At 43.5% G+C, this 19676-nt stretch overlaps 1 protein-coding gene across 1 annotated transcript in view; it reads right to left on the bottom strand.

Moving 5' to 3' along the window:
• Positions 1-19676, bottom strand: part of grip2b (glutamate receptor interacting protein 2b) — a gene marked incomplete at both ends in the record, with an annotated part of 726896 nt that overhangs the window by 248899 nt on the left and 458321 nt on the right. Inside the window, one exon of the mRNA XM_084315732.1 lies at positions 5781-5858. Within this exon, the coding sequence (XP_084171858.1) occupies positions 5781-5858 (78 nt within the window). The remainder of the gene's footprint in view (positions 1-5780; positions 5859-19676) is intronic.

Here is a 19676-nt window from a genome sequence, read left to right as displayed (position 1 = left end):
TTGATCTCGCCTTGTGGTGAAAGTTTGGGAAGGAGGCGAGTAGGTGACCACACACCTGCTTATGAAAGTAAGCGGAAGGGGGTGTGGTCAGACGGATGTTGGGATGTAAAGGTACATGGTGGAATTTTTTATTCAGTGCTCGTGCACGAAGTGAAGTACAGTGCAGACAGGTGCTGAGCGCACCATAACTCATAGAACTGGGTTATATACATAACCCTTCGTTAACCTTTCACTACCACACTACATACGGTTAACACTTTCACTACCACACTACAGAAGGTTAACCTTTCACTACCACACTACAGAAGGTTCACTTTTCACTACCACACTACAGAAGGTTAACATTTCACTACCCCACTACAGAAGGTAGTGGTTGCAGTTTGCATGGTCACAAGACAAAGTCATTGTAATAACAAAGGCTCCAGACTGGAAAGCTGCCAGGTTTTAATTGCTCTAGAGAGGAGGGGTGCCATGGATTACAATGAATTCTGGGTAGTTGTAGTTGTCTTACATTGTAAGCAAATTGCCCCCCTTCTCTCTCTAAGGCCCTTTATCTCTGAATACGTTTTGTGATATCACCATGATTCATAGGACATAGCTTGAAAAGTATCCCCCCAAAATGTTCAAGTGATGGCTTATTTTGAAGGTATGAATCTGTACTTTCATGTAAAATCATTTTTTAAGAGGACCCAAGGTCTATACCTGGTCACATATGCCAATAACGTTAAGTTTTGTGGTTTATTATCGTTCGGAAAAATTCCGATGCTCATCAAAAGCTCTCGGTGTCCTCTTCAAAATGGCAGCAAGAAACTACAATTCCCGACGTTACATTTTTCCAAAATGGTCAGCTTTCGCGAACAAAACTATAGTAAAACGAAAACGAAAATCTATCTAATAACTTTAATAACACTTTGGTAAACTAACGTATTGATGATAATATACATTATAACTGCTGTTGTGACATGGTTATGATGTTTATACTTGAATACGTTTGAAAAATAAAACGATACTTTTGTCAAACAGTCTGGGGAGGGTCGGGGGGGCTCGGTCCTCCCTGGTCTGATGGTTGTGGGGGGCCTCAGCGGGGTACATTTGTCGGGCTATGGCTCCCGCTCAGCCCCTGTTGCAGACAGGTGCTGAGCAAGCCATAACGACATAGAACGAAGGGTTATGTATATAACCCAGTTCTATGAGTTATGGTGCGCTCAGCACCTGGACGCCGCTGCAGCCCTTGATCTCGCCTTGTGGTGAAAGTTTGGGAAGGAGGCGAGTAGGTGACCACACACCTGCTTATGAAAGTAAGCGGAAGGGGGTGTGGTCAGACGGATGTTGGGATGTAAAGGTACATGGTGGAATTTTTTATTCAGTGCTTGTGCACGAAGTGAAGTACAGTGCAGACAGGTGCTGAGCGCACCATAACTCATAGAACTGGGTTATATACATAACCCTTTGTTAACCTTTCACTACCACACTACATACGGTTAACACTTTCACTACCACACTACAGAAGGTTAACCTTTCACTACCACACTACAGAAGGTTAACCTTTCACTACCACATTACAGAAGGTTAACATTTCACTACCCCACTACAGAAGGTTAACCTTTCACTACCACACTACAGAAGGTTAACCTTTCACTACCACATTACAGAAGGTTAACATTTCACTACCCCACTACAGAAGGTAGTGGTTGCAGTTTGCATGGTCACAAGACAAAGTCATTGTAATAACAAAGGCACCAGACTGGAAAGCTGCCAGATTTTAATTGCTCTAGAGAGGAGGGGTGCCATGGATTACAATGAATTCTGGGTAGTTGTAGTTGTCTTACATTGTAAGCAAATTGCCCCCCTTCTCTCTCTAAGGCCCTTTATCTCTGAATACGTTTTGTGATATCACCATGATTCATAGGACATAGCTTGAAAAGTATCCCCCCAAAATGTTCAAGTGATGGCTTATTTTGAAGGTATGAATCTGTACTTTCATGTAAAATCATTTTTTAAGAGGACCCAAGGTCTATACCTGGTCACATATGCCAATAACGTTAAGTTTTGTGGTTTATTATCGTTCGGAAAAATTCCGATGCTCATCAAAAGCTCTCGGTGTCCTCTTCAAAATGGCAGCTAGAAACTACAATTCCCGACGTTACATTTTTCCAAAATGGTCGGCTTTCGCGAACAAAACTATAGTAAAACGAAAACGAAAATCTATCTAATAACTTTAATAACACTTTGGTAAACTAACGTATTGATGATAATATACATTATAACTGCTGTTGTGACATGGTTATGATGTTTATACTTGAATACGTTTGAAAAATAAAACGATACTTTTGTCAAACAGTCTGGAGAGATTGATTTATGACGATGTCATTTTGGGACCGGTACAGGTCTCGTCGGGCTTAAGAGGTTAACTTCACATGCTCCTAAATTCATCATAAACCCATAATGATGTATAATTTCAGTTTCTGGTGGCTAATGTGTAAAAATAACCTCAGAATAATGACTGTAATGCACTGCATCAAGGAAAATAACTATTGACTGGCTCCTGTGAAGCCAGTTCTGTTTCGTATTCGCTCTCGCTCGGCATCGCTCTCTGCACTATCTCGCATATGTGCACGCACACTGAATAAAGACCACAAATGTACCTTTAATCCCAATATTCGTCTGACCACACCCCTATCAGTTTACCCATATAAGCAGGGGTGGGGCCACCCACTCGCCTCCTTCTCGCTTTCACCACAAGGAAGAAGTGCCTCGGTAGATCCCCACACTTGACACCATGCTGGAAGAAAGGATTAGGAGCAGCTTTGGGAAACAAGGATACGTTGACATCATATCTTTATTTTCTCTCTCACTATTTTCGAGAAAATACGGCGATATTGTCTTCGTACTGGAGTGTCTGGAAGATGATGATCATTCTAAAAATCCTCCACCGGTTTTCGTATTGGGAGTTCGTGCCGCTACATGCTTTTCCAACTGCAGTCCTTGCTGGTGCTGGTTGCGGTAAAGGCACAGCTGGGCTGTAGGACGCGCCGCGGTTGTGAGACGCGGTGGGTTCCTGGTTCTGGTGAGTTATGTTTGCTGGCAGGCTTCACTTGTCTGTTAGTGCTATGGGGGCTACTTGACAATGTTTATGAAAACCGGCCCCAGGCTAGGGTCCTTTGTTCAGTCTCCTAGACGACAGAAGACCTTGGTCTGAAGCCATTTTAGTTTAACTAGTGGGCCGCGACCATTAACACTGGTGATCCCTGTGTGTTCTGGACGAGTGGTTATCTCTCTGTCCCGTGTTAAGCCCCTTCTTTCATATCAAAATGAGAGTATTCCTTCACAAGGAGATATGTGCATGGATGTGCGATAGCGGCAGATCCATGTTCAAGTCAGCTACACAGGCCAGTTTGGTATTGTGCTGATTCCGTCGGGTGTTGGTAAAATCACCGTTGTAAAGCAGTGTTGACATCTTGTTTCTCTTTTCTCTTAAAAAGTGAGGAGAGGTTCAGAACGGCGGCCTGTCTGTCTACCAAGTGTCATGGAGAGGGACCCTGTCGGCCACCCGCCCCCTGCGGACGGGTGTCCCCCAGGGCTCGGTTTTAGGACCCCTTGGTGTTGTCCTCGACGACCAGTTGAACTTCTCTGCTCACATCGCAGCGACGACCAGAACCTGCCGATTCCTCCTGAGCAACGTCAGAAGGATACGCCCCTTCCTGACAAAAGAAGCCACCCAACTCCTCGTCCAATCAACAGTCATCTCCCGCCTCGACTACTGCAATGCACTGCTCGCTGGCCTCCCGGCCACTGCCACTAAGCCTCTTCAACTCATTCAGAACGCAGCGGCCCGCCTGATCTCAAACCTACCGAAGTCGGCCCATGTCACCCCACTTCTTAGGGACCTGCACTGGCTCCCCATTGCTGCACGAATCCGCTTCAAGGCCCTCGACCTAGCATACCGTGCGGCAAAGGGAACCGCTCCCGCCTACCTCCGGTCAATGGTCTCTAACTACACACCCTCAAGACCCCTACGCTCTGCATCTTCTGGCCGCCTCAGACCTACTCCTATCCAAGCTCCGGGAGGGTCATCAAAGAGAAGTCGCCTATTCTCAGTCCTTGCCCCACAATGGTGGAATGAACTACCCACCCCAGTTAGGACAGCCGAATCACGTCCAATCTTTCGCCGTCGACTAAAGACGCACTTCTTCAACCATTATCTGAATAAAAAAAAAAAAAAAAAACAATAAAAAAATCTAACCCTAACTAACCGTACTGTCATGCACTTGTCCTAATAAACTAACCTACACTGTAGCACTCAACACTTTGATGAACATTGTTGCTCAGCTGATAGAGTTGTGCCCTTCCTGATGGCTTGTCGTACAGAACTTGTAAGTCGCTTTGGATAAAAGCGTCAGCTAAATGACTAAATGTAAATGTGAGTGTTATGTCATTGTATACATGTTCAGGTGATAGCTGCTTAGCTTACGGTTAGCCAGTCCTGGCAATGGGTAGGGTATAATAAAATATGCATAATCTTTTCTCAAATTACATTGGATTCAGATTTTTTTTACATTTTAGTTTGTACCACCAAAGTGTGTATTAATTAAATGAAATTACAAAGTGACACATTCCCTGTTTCTGAAGTGAGATTCTTCGATTTTCTGAGTCCAGTCAAGTTGTTTCTCTGATGTGTAGAAATGTGTTACAAGTAGGATCCTGGAGCTAATTAAGTGAGTGTCTGTTCCCCTCAGTTCGCGCCACACAGAAGATGTGTCTGTCTCACTCTGTTCGCCTCCATCCCTTGACTTTGCATGCATTCAAACCGCCTCTAAACTTTCAGAATTCCAAGGAGAGAGCATCACTTGGGGACTGCTGTCATCTGTTCAAACTTGCTGCACTCTTAAACATTTCATTTTTCCCTCCAACATTTTGTCTTCATCATCTCATTGGATTATTGATGGACAAGCCTTGTGGAAGGCAAGAATGCACACACACACTAAATACACAAACAGCATCCCAATAAGTTCAGTTCAAATTCATATTGGCCTGGTGTGGAATTATGTCTAATCATGGTATTAATTAGGGATGCTCGATGTTGGCTTTTTTACCGATACCGATATACCGATATTGTCCAACTCTTAATTTCCGATACCGATATCAACCAATACCGATATATGCAGGGTTTCCCCCCCAAAAAAACGGAATAATTTCAGGTAATTAACATTATATATCTCTTGTTGTGGAATTAACACAACATTATGCATACTTTTGACAATAAATAAAATCAGAATTTGTTCTTACTTGCTTGCCTGGATAAATAAAGGTTATAAAAATGTAAAAAAAAAATTAAAAAATTTAAAGAAATTGGAAACCGATCACATTTTCACATTTTAATGCCGATATCGGCCGATAATATCGGTAGGCCGATAATATCGGTAGGCCGATAATATCGGACATCCCTAGTATTAATTGCTCATAAACAATACAATGTCATAATATATCTTCACGTTTCGCAAAAAGCTCAAAGCTCGATACCGCCCTCATTGAGAAACCATGAGAAACCATGCTCTTCTAGAGGAATTGGGTTCACCAATATAAATATAAATAGGTTTATTCCTATTGGGGTCATGAATATGCACAGCAAATTTAATGGCAATCTGGCCATAAATAGGCCAATATCTTGTTCAGACAAAAATGCATTCACTTGTTTTCCATCATAGTAAAGAAGAGAGAGAGACAGAAAGACAACCAATTGGATTGCCAGATGGATAGACAGACAGATGAGTGGTGTATACCTGGGATACTGTGCCTCCTAGCAGACATGTTTTGCTCAGGTCCAGACAGGTCCTTAGTCTTCCCATATGGCCCATCATCTAGAGAAAATAGAGACATGGTGAAGGTGTAAGTAGAAGCACAAGGCATTCAACTCAACATGCACAGACCACAATAGACTAAAGCAGTGGTGGCCGGTGTGAACTACATTTGGATGGGCGCGGGGGGTGAAGGGGGTGTGGGGCAAGCGGACAGCTGACCAAGCGAATACTGACTCATAACGTTACCAACGTTAAGTCGAGTTTATTCATACTACACTAGTACACGTATGACCAATCCAATAATGAACACATATATATCTTGTCATTAGTGGCGGCTGGTGTGAACTACATTTGGGTGGGTGCGGGGGGGTGAAGGGGGGGGGGGGGGGGCAAGCGGACAGCTGACCAAGCGAATACTGACTCATAACGTTACCAACGTTAAGTCGAGTTTATTCATACTACACTAGTACACGTATGACCAATCCAATAATGAACACATATATATATCTTGTCATTTTAAACAAGTTACCATTCATTCATTCATCCATTATGCAATACCCGCGGCGAAATTAACACGCTGTGTTGAGAGAGCGAGAGAGAGAGCAAGAGAGAGAGAGAGAGAGAGAGAGAGAGAGAGAGAGAGAGAGAGAGAGAGAGAGAGAGAGAGAGAGAGCGAGAGAGCGAGAGCGAGAGAGCGAGAGAGAGAGAGACCGCATTAACTCACTTTGTTTAGTTGAAACGTGGTCGATAAAGTGTATATGTCCACTGTCCCATAGTCCCAGACTGTTGTTGATGTATATCCACTGTCCAGAATAGACTGCATCCAAATAGCTTCTTGTTAGGCACCACAACACAACAGCATCGAACAGCCTCCAAACTACCTGGTGTTCTATCGCCCTGCTCTAAGACAAACTCTAACCTTAACCAACTTTGAAAGAGTGCCTAAGCTTAACCGTCGAAATAACTTGCCGTCACGCTCTAAGACAAACTCTAACCTTAACCTACTTCGAAGAGTAACTACCTAACCAGTGTAGAAACTGTCGTCGGCCAATCAGAGAGCGTCTCCAAGAAATGCGGCTAGAGCGTCTCAGAGAAATGCGGCTACGGAAAGTATAGACGCTGCTTGTTTAGATGATATAGATCGCTTGAGAACGCGCCCGGCTTCCATCATATTACATCATATTTCAACGCACAGTGCGTTACGTGCGTTGACCTATTTGATTGGCTGCGAGGATACAGCGATGAAACCAGTGCACGCCCACTGTAAGCGCTATTGCGTCTAGCCCGAGAGAAATACGGCTACGGAAAGTATAGAGGCGGTATTATTCTCTATCAGAGTCACTTCCTGTTAATGAAAACAATTATTTATATTTGATATATTAACGTTATATTGTGCATTGGAAACACAAACATACTTAAAATGAGTAAATATTATTCATTTTAAACATGTTTATTTTATTTCTGGGGCTAAAAAAAATATATAAAATCTTCTTCTTCTCTCTTTTAACCAGGGAGGACGGCGCTCTAGCGCCCACTATCGGCCGGCCGCCACTGGACTAAAGACAGACTAAGTCTCTTACGGCTGGCACAGGTAACATTCTGGGCTTTTCCATTTAAAGCATGGCCTGAGGATATAATGGGCCTGGGCATTTCCTGACCACCCTAACAAAGCTGGGATCTCTTTGCTCAAACCAAACATGAAGCTGAGACATGCTGCTGAGCTGAACTGAGCTGGCGTTATGTTATTGTTGGAGTAACACAGGTGTTTACCTTTAGTGTTTTGTGGTGGTGTGGGGGTGAGTTGGTCCCAGTTTCTGTGTCTATATTCCAGTTTATAAACAATCCTTACTTGGTTATTTCCTGTATCTATACAGTCTAACATGGTATATGCAGTAACTGTACTGCAACTGCCCAAACATTGTAAGTAATGACAGATGAAGAATCTTCATTGTCTTTACATCATTTTCTAACAGTGCAGGCAATTTTGCAGCTGTGGGGGGCTGCTGCTGATTGCATGCCAGGAGAAACACTATCTGTGAGTTCTGGCTCAGAGGTTTCTGGCTGAGAGGCTGAGCTACTGCTGTATTTTATCTGTATAATTAAATGTGCAGAAAGTGGCTCACATTAGTACTATCAAAACCTTGCTACGATAGTACACAATCTTCTTGTTACACACACAAACACACACATGCACATGCACACACACAAACACACACACGCACACACACACGCTTTCACCCTAATCCAAGGGGGAAAGAGAAAGTGCTCAGGACGTTAATCAGGCAAGCTGTCAACACTCATGCATGATTAGTTTAGCTGTTCAAATGTGACAGGAACCAATCCTCAGTACATTAGCCTGATCTGAATCCATTTATCAGACACTCCAGCAGCCAGGGAGACTGATGTTGAGTCTGGAAGTCTCAACAAGAAGTCTCTGGATTCTGGTATGGTATGGTATGGTATGGTATGGTATGGTATGGTATGGTATGGTATGGTATGGTATGGTATGGTATGGTATGGTATGGTATGATATTGTATGATATGGTATGGTATGGTATGGTATGATGGTACAGTATGGTATGGTGGTACAGTACAGTACAGTTGTGTGATGGTCTTGTCTAGTATGATGGTACGGTACAGTATGGTATGATATGATATAATATGGTTATGGTTATTGTTATGGTTACGGGATGGTCCAGTCTGTGCTGGTATGGTATGATGGTATTGTATGGTATGGTACTGTATGGTTATTGTGATCCAGTACAGTATGGTATGGTACAGTATGGTATGGTATGGTATGGCATGGTATGGTGTGGTGTGGTGTGGTGTGGTATGGTATGGTATGGTATGGTGTGGTGTGGTGTGGTGTGATGTGGTGTGGTATGGTGTGGTGTGGTGTGGGGTGGTGTGGTGTGGTGTGGTGTGGTGTGGTATGGTGTGGTATGGTATGGCATGGTGTGGTGTGTTATGGTATTATATGATATGGTGTGGTATGGTGTGCTGTGATGTGGTATTGTTTGGTGTGATGTGGTATGGTATGACACGCTATGCTATGCTAAGGTCCAGTATGGTATGCTATTGTGTGGTATGATATGGTTTGGTGGTATGGTGCGGTACGGTACAGTACAATATGGTATGATATGATACTGTATGATATGGTGTAGTGTGATATGGTTTGGTGGTATGGTACGGTACAGTATGGTTATGGTATGATATGATATAGTATGGTATGGTTATGGTTATGGTTATGGTTATGGGATGGTCCAGTCTGTTCTGGTATGGTATGGTTGTATTGTATGGTATGGTACAGTATGGTTATTGTGATCCAGTAAAGTATGGTATGGTATGGTGTGGTATGGTATGACGTGGCGTGGCATGGTGTGGTATGGTATGATATGGTATGGGGTGGTATGGTGTGGTGTGGTATGATATGGTATGGTATTAGGGGTGTAACGGTACTCATAAACCACGGTACGGTACGTACCTCGGTTTTGAAGTCAAGGTTCGGTACGGGTTTTCGGTACAGTGGGGGAAAGTTTGGCTTTCCATGTTCCACTCAGGGATGATGTAGTGTGCAGTAACTAATTGTCCTTGTAGGGCTGTCAACGAATATTCTATATTGAAATTAATAATCAACTTGTAATTTTTTTTTTAAATAATAATAATTATATTAGATTGTGAAAAAAACAGCCCCCGGTGGGGGCGGTCGTTAGTGGTTAACATACCATTGTATTTGTTCGGTACACTACACAGCCGTTTGGTACGGTACGGTACACACTGAAACGGTTCGGTTCGGTACGGATATGTGTACCTTTACACCCCTATATGGTATGGTATGGCATGGCATGGTATGGTATGGTATGGTATGGTATGGTATGGTATGGTATAGTGTGGTATGGTATGGTGTGTTGTGGTATGGTATGCTATGGTTTGGTTTGGTGTGATGTGGTATGGTATGCCACGCTATGCTATGGTATAGTATAGTGGTACAGTATGGTATGATATTGTGTGGTATGATATGGTTTGGTGGTATGGTACCGTACGGTACAGTGCAGTACAATATGGTATGGTATGATACTGTATGGTATGGTATGATATGGTGTAGTGTGATATGGTTTGCTGGTATGGTATGGTACAGTTATGGTACAGTGTGGGTGAACCTAGAGGGTTTCTACTAAATCAGTGAGTGAGAACAAACAAGTCATACATGTGTCATACATATATCATGTGAAGTGTGGAGGACTGTTGGCTTTCCCTTTAAGTACCATATTAATAACCCCTTAAGCCCGAGCGGTCTGATACCGGTACGAGATTGATATCACACCATAAATCGATCAATACAGAACGTATTAATTAATGTTGCATTTATTTTTCAAATGTAGCCAAGAGTAAAGACCCTAACTCTATCAAAACAGCAGTCAAAGTGTATATTTTCAACACAACGTTTGTTTAGCTGTACTTACAGTAGATTTCATTCACGGTTTTTGCTGCACTGTCAGGGGCGCCTGGTGGTACTAAATCCAAATTTAACTCTGCCATTGGAAAGGGGAGATTTGGCCTGATCCATATATGTGTGACTTGGCCATAATAAGGTCAATTATAGGCCTGATATTCTATATTCAGATTTCAAATTGCATGTGTCCGGATGGCAAAATTCTGTATTGTATCTACAGTACAAAACTCTTTCTCTTTAAGTACCACATTCAACTACCTGACTCTTTCCCTTTAAGTACCACATTAAACTACCTGACTCTTTCCCTTTAAGTACCACATTAAACTACCTGACTCTTTCCCTTTAAGTACCGTAACCACATTAAACTACCTGACTCTGTCCCTTTAAGTACCACATTAACCAGCGGCCATTTTTTTTTGAAAACGCCTGAAAATTGCATACCCAAAGTAATCTGCAATTTAGTATATGTCATACTTATAGCACATGCATGAGTCTGATCTCTTTTGAAAGGAAACATTCAGAATTTGCATCCACAAAGTTTAAAAAAAAATTTACTTTCATTTGAATTATCTTGCAAACAGAGGCCTCTTACAGGTTCCAGATGATAGGTATGACTTGGAAAACACAATGGGTCCATAGCCTAAAGCCTTATCTAGTACAGGTCTAAAGTTGATAACAATACCACAGAAAATTAGTGTTTTACACAACTTTTTCTAATTGTATGTCTATGTGTTTTTCCAAAATGGCCACTTTGAGTCTCCCTATGTCTCCAAACGCTATACCTCTTGAACGCTTCAACGTACAGTAAAAATCTTGGGCTCTAATGAAAGGTTACACATAGAGCTATCTTCAGATTCTATCAGATTCACTCTCAATAATACTGAAACAGAGTAAGTGAAGCATAAATGCATCCCATTGACAAACATAGCACAGGCCCCTCCCCCTTCGAGCCCCAAACTAACAAAATAAATATTTACTGTATGAAGAATAATCTCAGAACAAAGCATTTGAAATACATGGCTTCATTGGCATGAAAGCATTGGATTGGCCAAAGTGCTGCGAGTGCAAAACGGGTCGTATAAGACCTGGTGCATGTTAAGAAGTTAAACTACGAGGCGGTCAGGTGGCGTAGCGGAGATTGTGCTCGTCACCAATGCAAGAGGCTGCGGTCTCGACTCCCGGAGAGTCAGCATTGCCTTGGCTCGGGCTGATCGCTATACTAACTCGTTTGGCTGAGTTAGGGGGAGGGGAGCCGTGGGTGGGTCCTGGGCGTTGTGGACAGCGACCCCTACAGTTCGGTCGGGGCGCCTGCTCAGCAAGGGTAGGATCTGGAGAGAGGTAGTGCGACGTTACACTCTCCCGGTGAGAATCTGCGCGGCCAGGCTGGCTGCCGGCTGGCTGCACATGCGTCGGAGGAAAGCATGTGACAGTCTCCGGCCTCTCGGACCAACAGTAGGGGAAAGTGCGCAACAACCAGGAAGGGGGTTGGGAATTGGCATAACGACTAACAGTGGGATGGGAGAAAAATCGGAAAAAGAAGGAGGGGGAAAAAGATAATAAAAAAAAAGAAAGAAAAAAGAAGTTAAACTACCAGACTCTTCAACAAAGGTACACTCTGAAACTATTGTACGACAGTGATATCAGAAATGTTTCCTCAACCATAACTGCCAACATGAATTTCTAGATAGTTCTGAGATGAGACTGTGAGTTTTGAAGTATTTTTCCAGCCCAGTCTCTTAAAAAGAAAAGTCAGTTCCAAGATAGGACAGTGAAAATGAAGGCATATTTTCTGTGTGTCTGGGGAAAGAGGAGTTGGTCTATTTTATAGCCTCTGTTAGGCAGCTTTAGAGAGGTGTAATGGCTTTAATAATTCATATCCCATGCTTTCAATTTCCCCATAAACTGGCTTCATCAGTTAGCTGGCTGGATGGCCTCCTGCTGAGGGCTCTGTCACGACTAACCAACCCCAGAGGCACCTGTCAACACACACACACGCACACACACACACACACACACACACACACACAGACACACACACACACACACACACACACACACACACACACACACACACACACACACACACACACACACACAAATAAAAGGACATTGACGTATACCCACACATATTTAGACGCACAAATGCAAACACACACACAAACACATTAGACAGCATAACAATCTCTCTCTGTGACAGGAGGTCTGCAAGGCTCAGTGCTCTCAGATGCACTTATCATTCTAATCCAGAGAGAGAGAGAGAGAGAGAGAGAGAGAGAGAGAGAGAGAGAGAGAGAGAGAGAGAGAGAGAGAGAGAGAGAGAGAGAGAGAGAGAGAGAGAGACATCCTTTGGACATAAGGGTTGGGTATCGGCACTGATTACCCCGATTCTATTCAATTTCGATTCGCAAGGTCCTGACTTGATTCGATTCGATTCAGGCTGCAAAACGGCGATATGCGAACAAGATGGAGACACAGATGGCACAGAACGACATGAGAGGATTATGGCTGGGAGTACGAACGATAACTGATTATAAAGTCAGCCCCCCCTCAATAGTGAGTGCCGATGCCTCTCTCGCGGATGAACTCAACTCCTTTTACGCCAGGTTTGGGGCGAGCAGTGGCGACGTTAGCTCACCGGCTAAGTGACAGGCCCCAGGTGGTCAGGGTGGGGGGTCATACCTCAAGCAAAATCACCCTGAGTATCGGGTCCCCCCAGGGCTGTGTTCTGAGCCCCCTGCTGTATTCACTGTACACACATGACTGTGTGGCCAGGTTCAGCTCCAACTCCATAGTGAAGTTTGTGGATGACACAGTGGTGGTGGGGCTGATCTCTAACAATGACGAGAAGGCCTATCGGGAGGAGGTTGATGAACTGGCACGCTGGTGCCGGGATAACAGCCTACTCCTGAACATTGGTAAAACCAAAGAGCTGATCGTGGATTTGAGGAGAATACAGCAGGGGACACACACGCCACTGTGGATAAACGGGGCTATCGTGGACAGGGTGAGCAGTTTCAAGTACCTGGGAGTCCACATCACAGAGGACCTGACATGGTCAACACACATAGATTCTGTGATAAAAAAGGCGAAACAGTGCCTCTATTACCTGAGACAGCTAAGGAAGTTCAGAGTATCGGGGAAGATACTCCACGTCAGAGGAGACACTCCAGGCTGCACTTGAATGCACAGACTGGAGTGTATTCCGTGATAACACAGCCAATATTAAATAATACACTGAAACAGTGCTTGACTTTGTCTGTACTCTGGTAGAAGAAACAATCCCCTCTACCACAATTAGAATCTACCCAAATCAAAAGCCCTGGGTAGATAAATCCGTCCGTGAGGCACTGAAAGTGCGCACCTCAGCCTACAACACCGGGCTTGTGACAGGCAACATGGAAGAACACAAGACGGCAGAATACAACGTCAGGAGAGCAGTAATAGAAGCAAAAACGGCGATACAGGGATAAAGTTGAACTTCAGGCTGACTCTAGAGGTATGTGGCAGGGCCTCAGAACAATGACAGATTACAAAGGCACCTCCCTCAAACTGAACAGTGACATCTCCTTAGCAAATGATCTCAATACCTTCTATGCGAGGTTTGAGGCTGTGAATAACAACACCAGCCTACAAGCCACGGCAATGGGGGGGGGGGGGGGGGGGGGGTCTGCTGATGGAGACTCAGTGTTCAGGGTAACAGAGCATGAGGTGAGGCGGATCTTTAAAAAAGTGAATATCAGAAAGGCAGCAGGACCGGACGGCATCCCCGGCCGCGTCCTAAAAGTCTGTGCCGACCAACTGGCCCCGGTATTCACTGACATCTTTAACCTGTCCTTAGAACAGGCTGTCATCCCCACCTGTCTGAAGAAGTCCACCATCATCCCTGTACCCAAAAAATCTACGCCTGCTTGCCTCAACGACTACCGCCCTGTAGCTCTCACCTCCATAGCCATGAAGTGCTTTGAGAAGCTAGTGAAGGGCTACATCTGTTCCTCCCTCCCCATCAAACTGGACCCCCTGCAATTTGCATACCGCCCTAACAGGTCCATGGAGGACGCCATAGCCCATGTGCTGCACACAGCAGCATCACACCTGGACAAGAGGCAGGGGAACTATGTGAGAATGCTGTTCATCGACTACAGCTCAGCATTCAATACCATAGTCCCCTCCAAACTCATAGCCAAGCTCAGGGACCTGGGCTTGAACTATGACCTCTGCCAGTGGGTCTTGGACTTGCTGACGGGCAGACCCCAGGTGGTAAGAGCAGGCAACTGCACCTCCTCATCCATCACGCTCAACATAGGGGCCCCCCAGGGCTGTGTTCTGAGCCCCCTCCTCTACTACCTGTACACACATGACTGCGTGGCACAGCGGAACAACAACACAATCATCAAATTTGCTGATGACACAGTAGTGGTGGGCCTGATCTCTGCCAACGACGAGAGGGCCTACCTGGAAGAGGTAGAGAATCTGTAACAGTGGTGTCAGAAGAACTGCCTCTCCCTGAACGTCAGCAAAACAAAAGAGATGATTGTGGACTTCAGGTGGTCGGGGGTCAAGGACTACAGCCCCCTCAGCATCGACGGGGCACCGGTTGAGAGAGTGAACAGTTTCAAGTACCTCGGAGCCCACATATCCGAGGACTTGACATGGACCACACACATTGACAGTGTTGTGAAGAAGGCACGACAACACCTCTACTTCCTCAGGCGCCTAAGGAAGTTCCAAGTCAGTCAGAAGATCCTTAAGAACTTCTACTCATGTACAATAGAGAGCATCCTGACTGGCAACATCACCTCCTGGTTTGGGAATAGCACTGCACAAGACCGTAGCAGACTACAAAGAGTGACACGTTCAGCCGAACGCACAATTGGAGGGGGGCTTCCCACCCTCCAGAACATTTACAACAAGCGGTGCAGGGGGAAGGCTAAGAGAATCATCAATGACTCCAGCCACCCGAACAACTGCCTCTTTGAACTGCTGCGGTCAGGCAAGCGATACCGGAGTCTTAAGGCGAGCACAGAAAGACTCAGAAGAAGCTTCTACCCCCAGGCCATCAGGCTGCTCAACGAACAATAAACACTATGCAACAACCATCAAATGCACACAGCACACACACCCACACGCACACACTCACTTAAACAAACAACACACTGCAGCACCCACTCTCCACACTTTAGATCACCTAAACACACTTTACACTTTATATTTATTGGTAAAGGATTTGCACTACAACTCGTACACCTTACTGTAAATTGTACCTAAATTGTACCTCATCCCATTTCTGCTGTGCACTATATAGTATTGTATATTAGTACATTGCATAGCATATTGTATTGTATGGTAACTCAGTTACTTCTATTCTGCATCGAACATTGTACATATGTCTATACTGAACACTGTGACCTCTATTTTTACTTCTATTTTACATGCTATACTATTTTATTATATTCTATTTTATTTTATTATTTCATACTTATCTTGTCTAGCACAGTCTCTGGAGCGTAACAGTAAGAAGCATTTTGTATAAAAGTATTCTGTACTTCTGTATGACAACTATTAAAGAAACTTGAAACTTGAACTCCTTCTATTCCGGGGCTGTAGCATTCTGACTGGAAACATCACTGCCTGGTTTGGAAACAGCACGGCACAGGACAGGAAGGCACTCCAGAGAGTGGTGCGCTCAGCAGAGCGTACTACGGGTATTGCACTACCACCCCTGCAGGACTTATATAACAGGAGGTGCAAATCCAGAGCCTGCAGAATAATGAAAGACCCCCACCACCCCAACAACAGCCTGTTCAAGCTGCTGGGGTCAGGCAAGCATCTACGGTCACACGCTGCAAGAACAGAGAGACTCCGGCTCAGCTTCTTCCCCCAGGCCATCAGAACACTGAACACTGAACTCTCCACTCACAACTTCCGTACACATGAGCACACACAGACACACACACACAGACTGGAGCATGTCTTTTTTTTTTTTTTTACCATGCATATCCTGTGTCTTACCTATTTAATTTTTTTCTATGCCTATTTTTATTATTGTATTTTGCACAATCAATGCGGGCATGACCACCCGCATTTCACTGTATGCCCTGGTATGTGACAAATAAACCTCTTGATTCTTGATTCTTGATTACATTTCAATTGATTCAGTTAGTGCTGGTTTCAGGGTTACAAAACCATTGTGTTCGCCATTGTTGTCAAAAGATGTAATTTAGTCAATTCAGCAGAAAAACAGCACACAAGACAAACTAAATACATTTGCAGGACGGGAGATGCATTAGAAATACATACATGTTGAAATGCATAGATTTAAAGACTGATCTTATGATTTTGAGAATTGAGAAGGACTTCAAAAAAGGACCTTAAAAAACCTTTAGCTCAAGAGGGGTTAATCAGATAACCCTTAACTCAAAAAGGAGAACCCTGTCATCCTATTGGCTGTATTCATGTCATTCAATTGCACATTGGTCACAAACAACAGGTTATTGTAATCCAATAGGTGATTATCATTAAATGACAACTGTGGCCAATGAGCTGTGGCATTACATCATATCATATGGCAAATATACACATTATGAGAATACTGTGAATAGTTCTCCCTCTCTCTCCCTCTCTCTTCCTCTCTCTCTGTCTATTGAATTGAATTAAGACTCCGGTGTCTTCCTAACTGTTGCTGTTTTAAAAGCAATATACCAGTGTGACATAGCCATATGCCATCACGTTAGCCTGTTAGCTTCCATAAACTCCAGATTTAGCTGATTTATTTGTCAGTTTTAGTATGGGGTTGTGCTTAATACTACTTTGCAACTCCCATTGACAGTGACATACAGCTACAGCTATAACTTTTACAGGTGACATTTACAGGCTCTAGGGCACGTTTTATATGCAATTTGGCAGCAGTGGCAGCTACTGTAGGCAAAATTAATTTTAGTTAAAAATGTCTTCGAAGGAAGTAACATGCCTTACGATCGGTATAAATTGTCATTGTCACACACTACCGTATGTAGCAGGGGTGTTTTTCTTTGAGGAGCTTCAGTGGTTTTATAAGACAAGATAAGATAAGATTATTGATCCCCTTGGGGCAGGGGTCAGCAACCTTTACTATCAAAAGAGCCACTTTTCCCCCGTCCCACAAAATAAAATGCTCAGGGAGCCGCACAACCTATTTACCCTTAAAATGAAGATAACACAGTGTATAACGTTTTATATATCCCCAAGCATACCCCACATTTAGCATAAAATGCCTGACAATTGCATACCCAAAGTAATTTGCGATTTATTATACTTTATACTTATAGCACACAGTTTGTTGCATTAATGGGATTATAAAGCAACAAAAAGATTTTTTTTTACTTTTTAATTGCTGTTTTTACCTGTTTTTACCAAAGGAAAACCTCAAACTCTTATGAAGAGGAGAAAAAATACTGGCTGTGTAGACCAATTTTTTAATAAAACACAGAAGAGGAGACAAAACACTGGTGTCTGTAGACCGACTTTGAAATAAAACCCTGAACTATTCAGGTATATTTGAGTCCTTCCCTTATTTGTGGAACATTTATAAAATAGAAAGTAGTCCACTTTGAAAAAAGAATACCATGTGTAGACCTACTTTGAAATAAAACACAGAAAAGGAGAAAAAACACTGGCATCTGTAGACCTACTTTGAAATAAAACCCTGAACTATGCAGCTCTATTTGAGTCCTTCCCTTATTTGTGGAAAATCTATAAATAAATAAATCTCAGTGTCACAGTATGACATCGATCTCTTTAGCTGATTGGCTAAAGAGCCGCATGCGGCCTCGAGGCCGCAGGTTGCCGACCCCTGCCTTGGGGAAATGTGGGCATCATAGCAGCATGTGGAGGGGGACGGGAGGTACAGATATGGGCAGGGTAATAGAAGGAATGGGCAGGGTAATATAACTAATGGGCAGGGTAATAGAATACATAAATATAGGCAATACAATTTAATCTGAATATAGAAATGAGGTCAAATAAACAATTGTGTAAAGAATAACATTTAATCTAAATAAATAATTATGAGACCAATAAACAGTGTAAACAAAGGTGCAGATGAGGGTCTCTTATAAATATAGGCAATACAAAATTGAAAATAAAGTAATCTGAATATAATACTATGAGTAAAAGTAAATAGTATACACAAGGTGCATGTGAGGGTCTGTACACGAACTGTGAAGGTTTTGCAGTTAATCTCCAATGTACTTTTAAGTATGTTTTTAGTATGCTTATCATTAGGGAACATCAGTGGTCTCTCTCTCTATCTTTCTTCTCTCTCCACAACTGCACCATAGATGTGTTGAAAGCAACACGTCCCCTTTGTCAACAGATGTGTGGGAGTGAATACTACGGCACAGCGACTAGCACATCTAACACATACGTAGTGCTTTGGAAAATGGCACGGGATGCGTTGTCTTGAAATAGCCTACATTGATAAGCGTAATGAATACCACACGTCCATTTATACGAGTGTTGGTCTATTGTAACACTATACTTGTTAATTTTAGAGTCAACACTAAAAGACGACTGTGTGTGTGAGAAGTGAATTATACTGTAACTGTCATCACAGTACATTCAAAATAATACATTGCAGCATCCCCTAAGGCAGAGGTGGACAGCCATGTCTTTTCGATCAACCGGTCGATTTCAAGCTCTCACATTCAGGCTTTCTGTTTTCATTGTCCCAACTAATCTCTGCCCTTTGTGGCTCTTTCCCTGGGCTTCACCCTCTGGGACGACATCATGAATAGCCCAGCTGGGATTATAAATACACTGCTTTCAGCCATGTGTGTTACCTGTTAACTGAGCTTACAACAGGAGACAGAAGAACCACTATTTCCACACAGAATGGGAAGATGATTATTTCTTCTTCATGTTGAAAATGCACCTGTCTTATATCTACTAATTACTGCACGGCACTGGCAGAAAAAGGAAACCTGTAAGGGAATTTCCTCACTCACACATCGTTTGACAACATGTATCTAGTCAACAGGGAAAGGAGAAATAACTGAAATATCAACTAGCAACAAGACCGTAAGGTTATGTATATAACCAAGTTCTATGAATACTGGTGACGCTCAGCGTCATTCTGCACTAACCTCACTTCGTGCCTAGCACTGAATAAAAAACTCCACAATGTACCATTACATACCGACATCCGTCTGGCCACACCCCTATCCGCTTACCTTCATAAGCAGGTGTGTGGTCACCTACTCGCCTCCTTCCCAAACTTTCACCACAAGGTGAGGTCAAGGGCCGCAGTGGCGTCCTGACGCTGAGCGTCACCAGTATTCATAGAACTTGGTTATATACATAACCTTACATTCTATTTCATTCTGGTTTCCGCTCAGCGTCATTCTGCACAACAGGAGCTGAGCGGAAGCCAGAAGCTCGACAAATGTACC

The sequence above is a fragment of the Notolepis coatsorum genome, assembly GCF_963971535.1.
Source record: "Notolepis coatsorum genome assembly, chromosome: 6".
Lineage (NCBI taxonomy): Eukaryota > Metazoa > Chordata > Actinopteri > Aulopiformes > Paralepididae > Notolepis > Notolepis coatsorum.
This window is presented reverse-complemented; position numbering and strand designations above follow the sequence as displayed.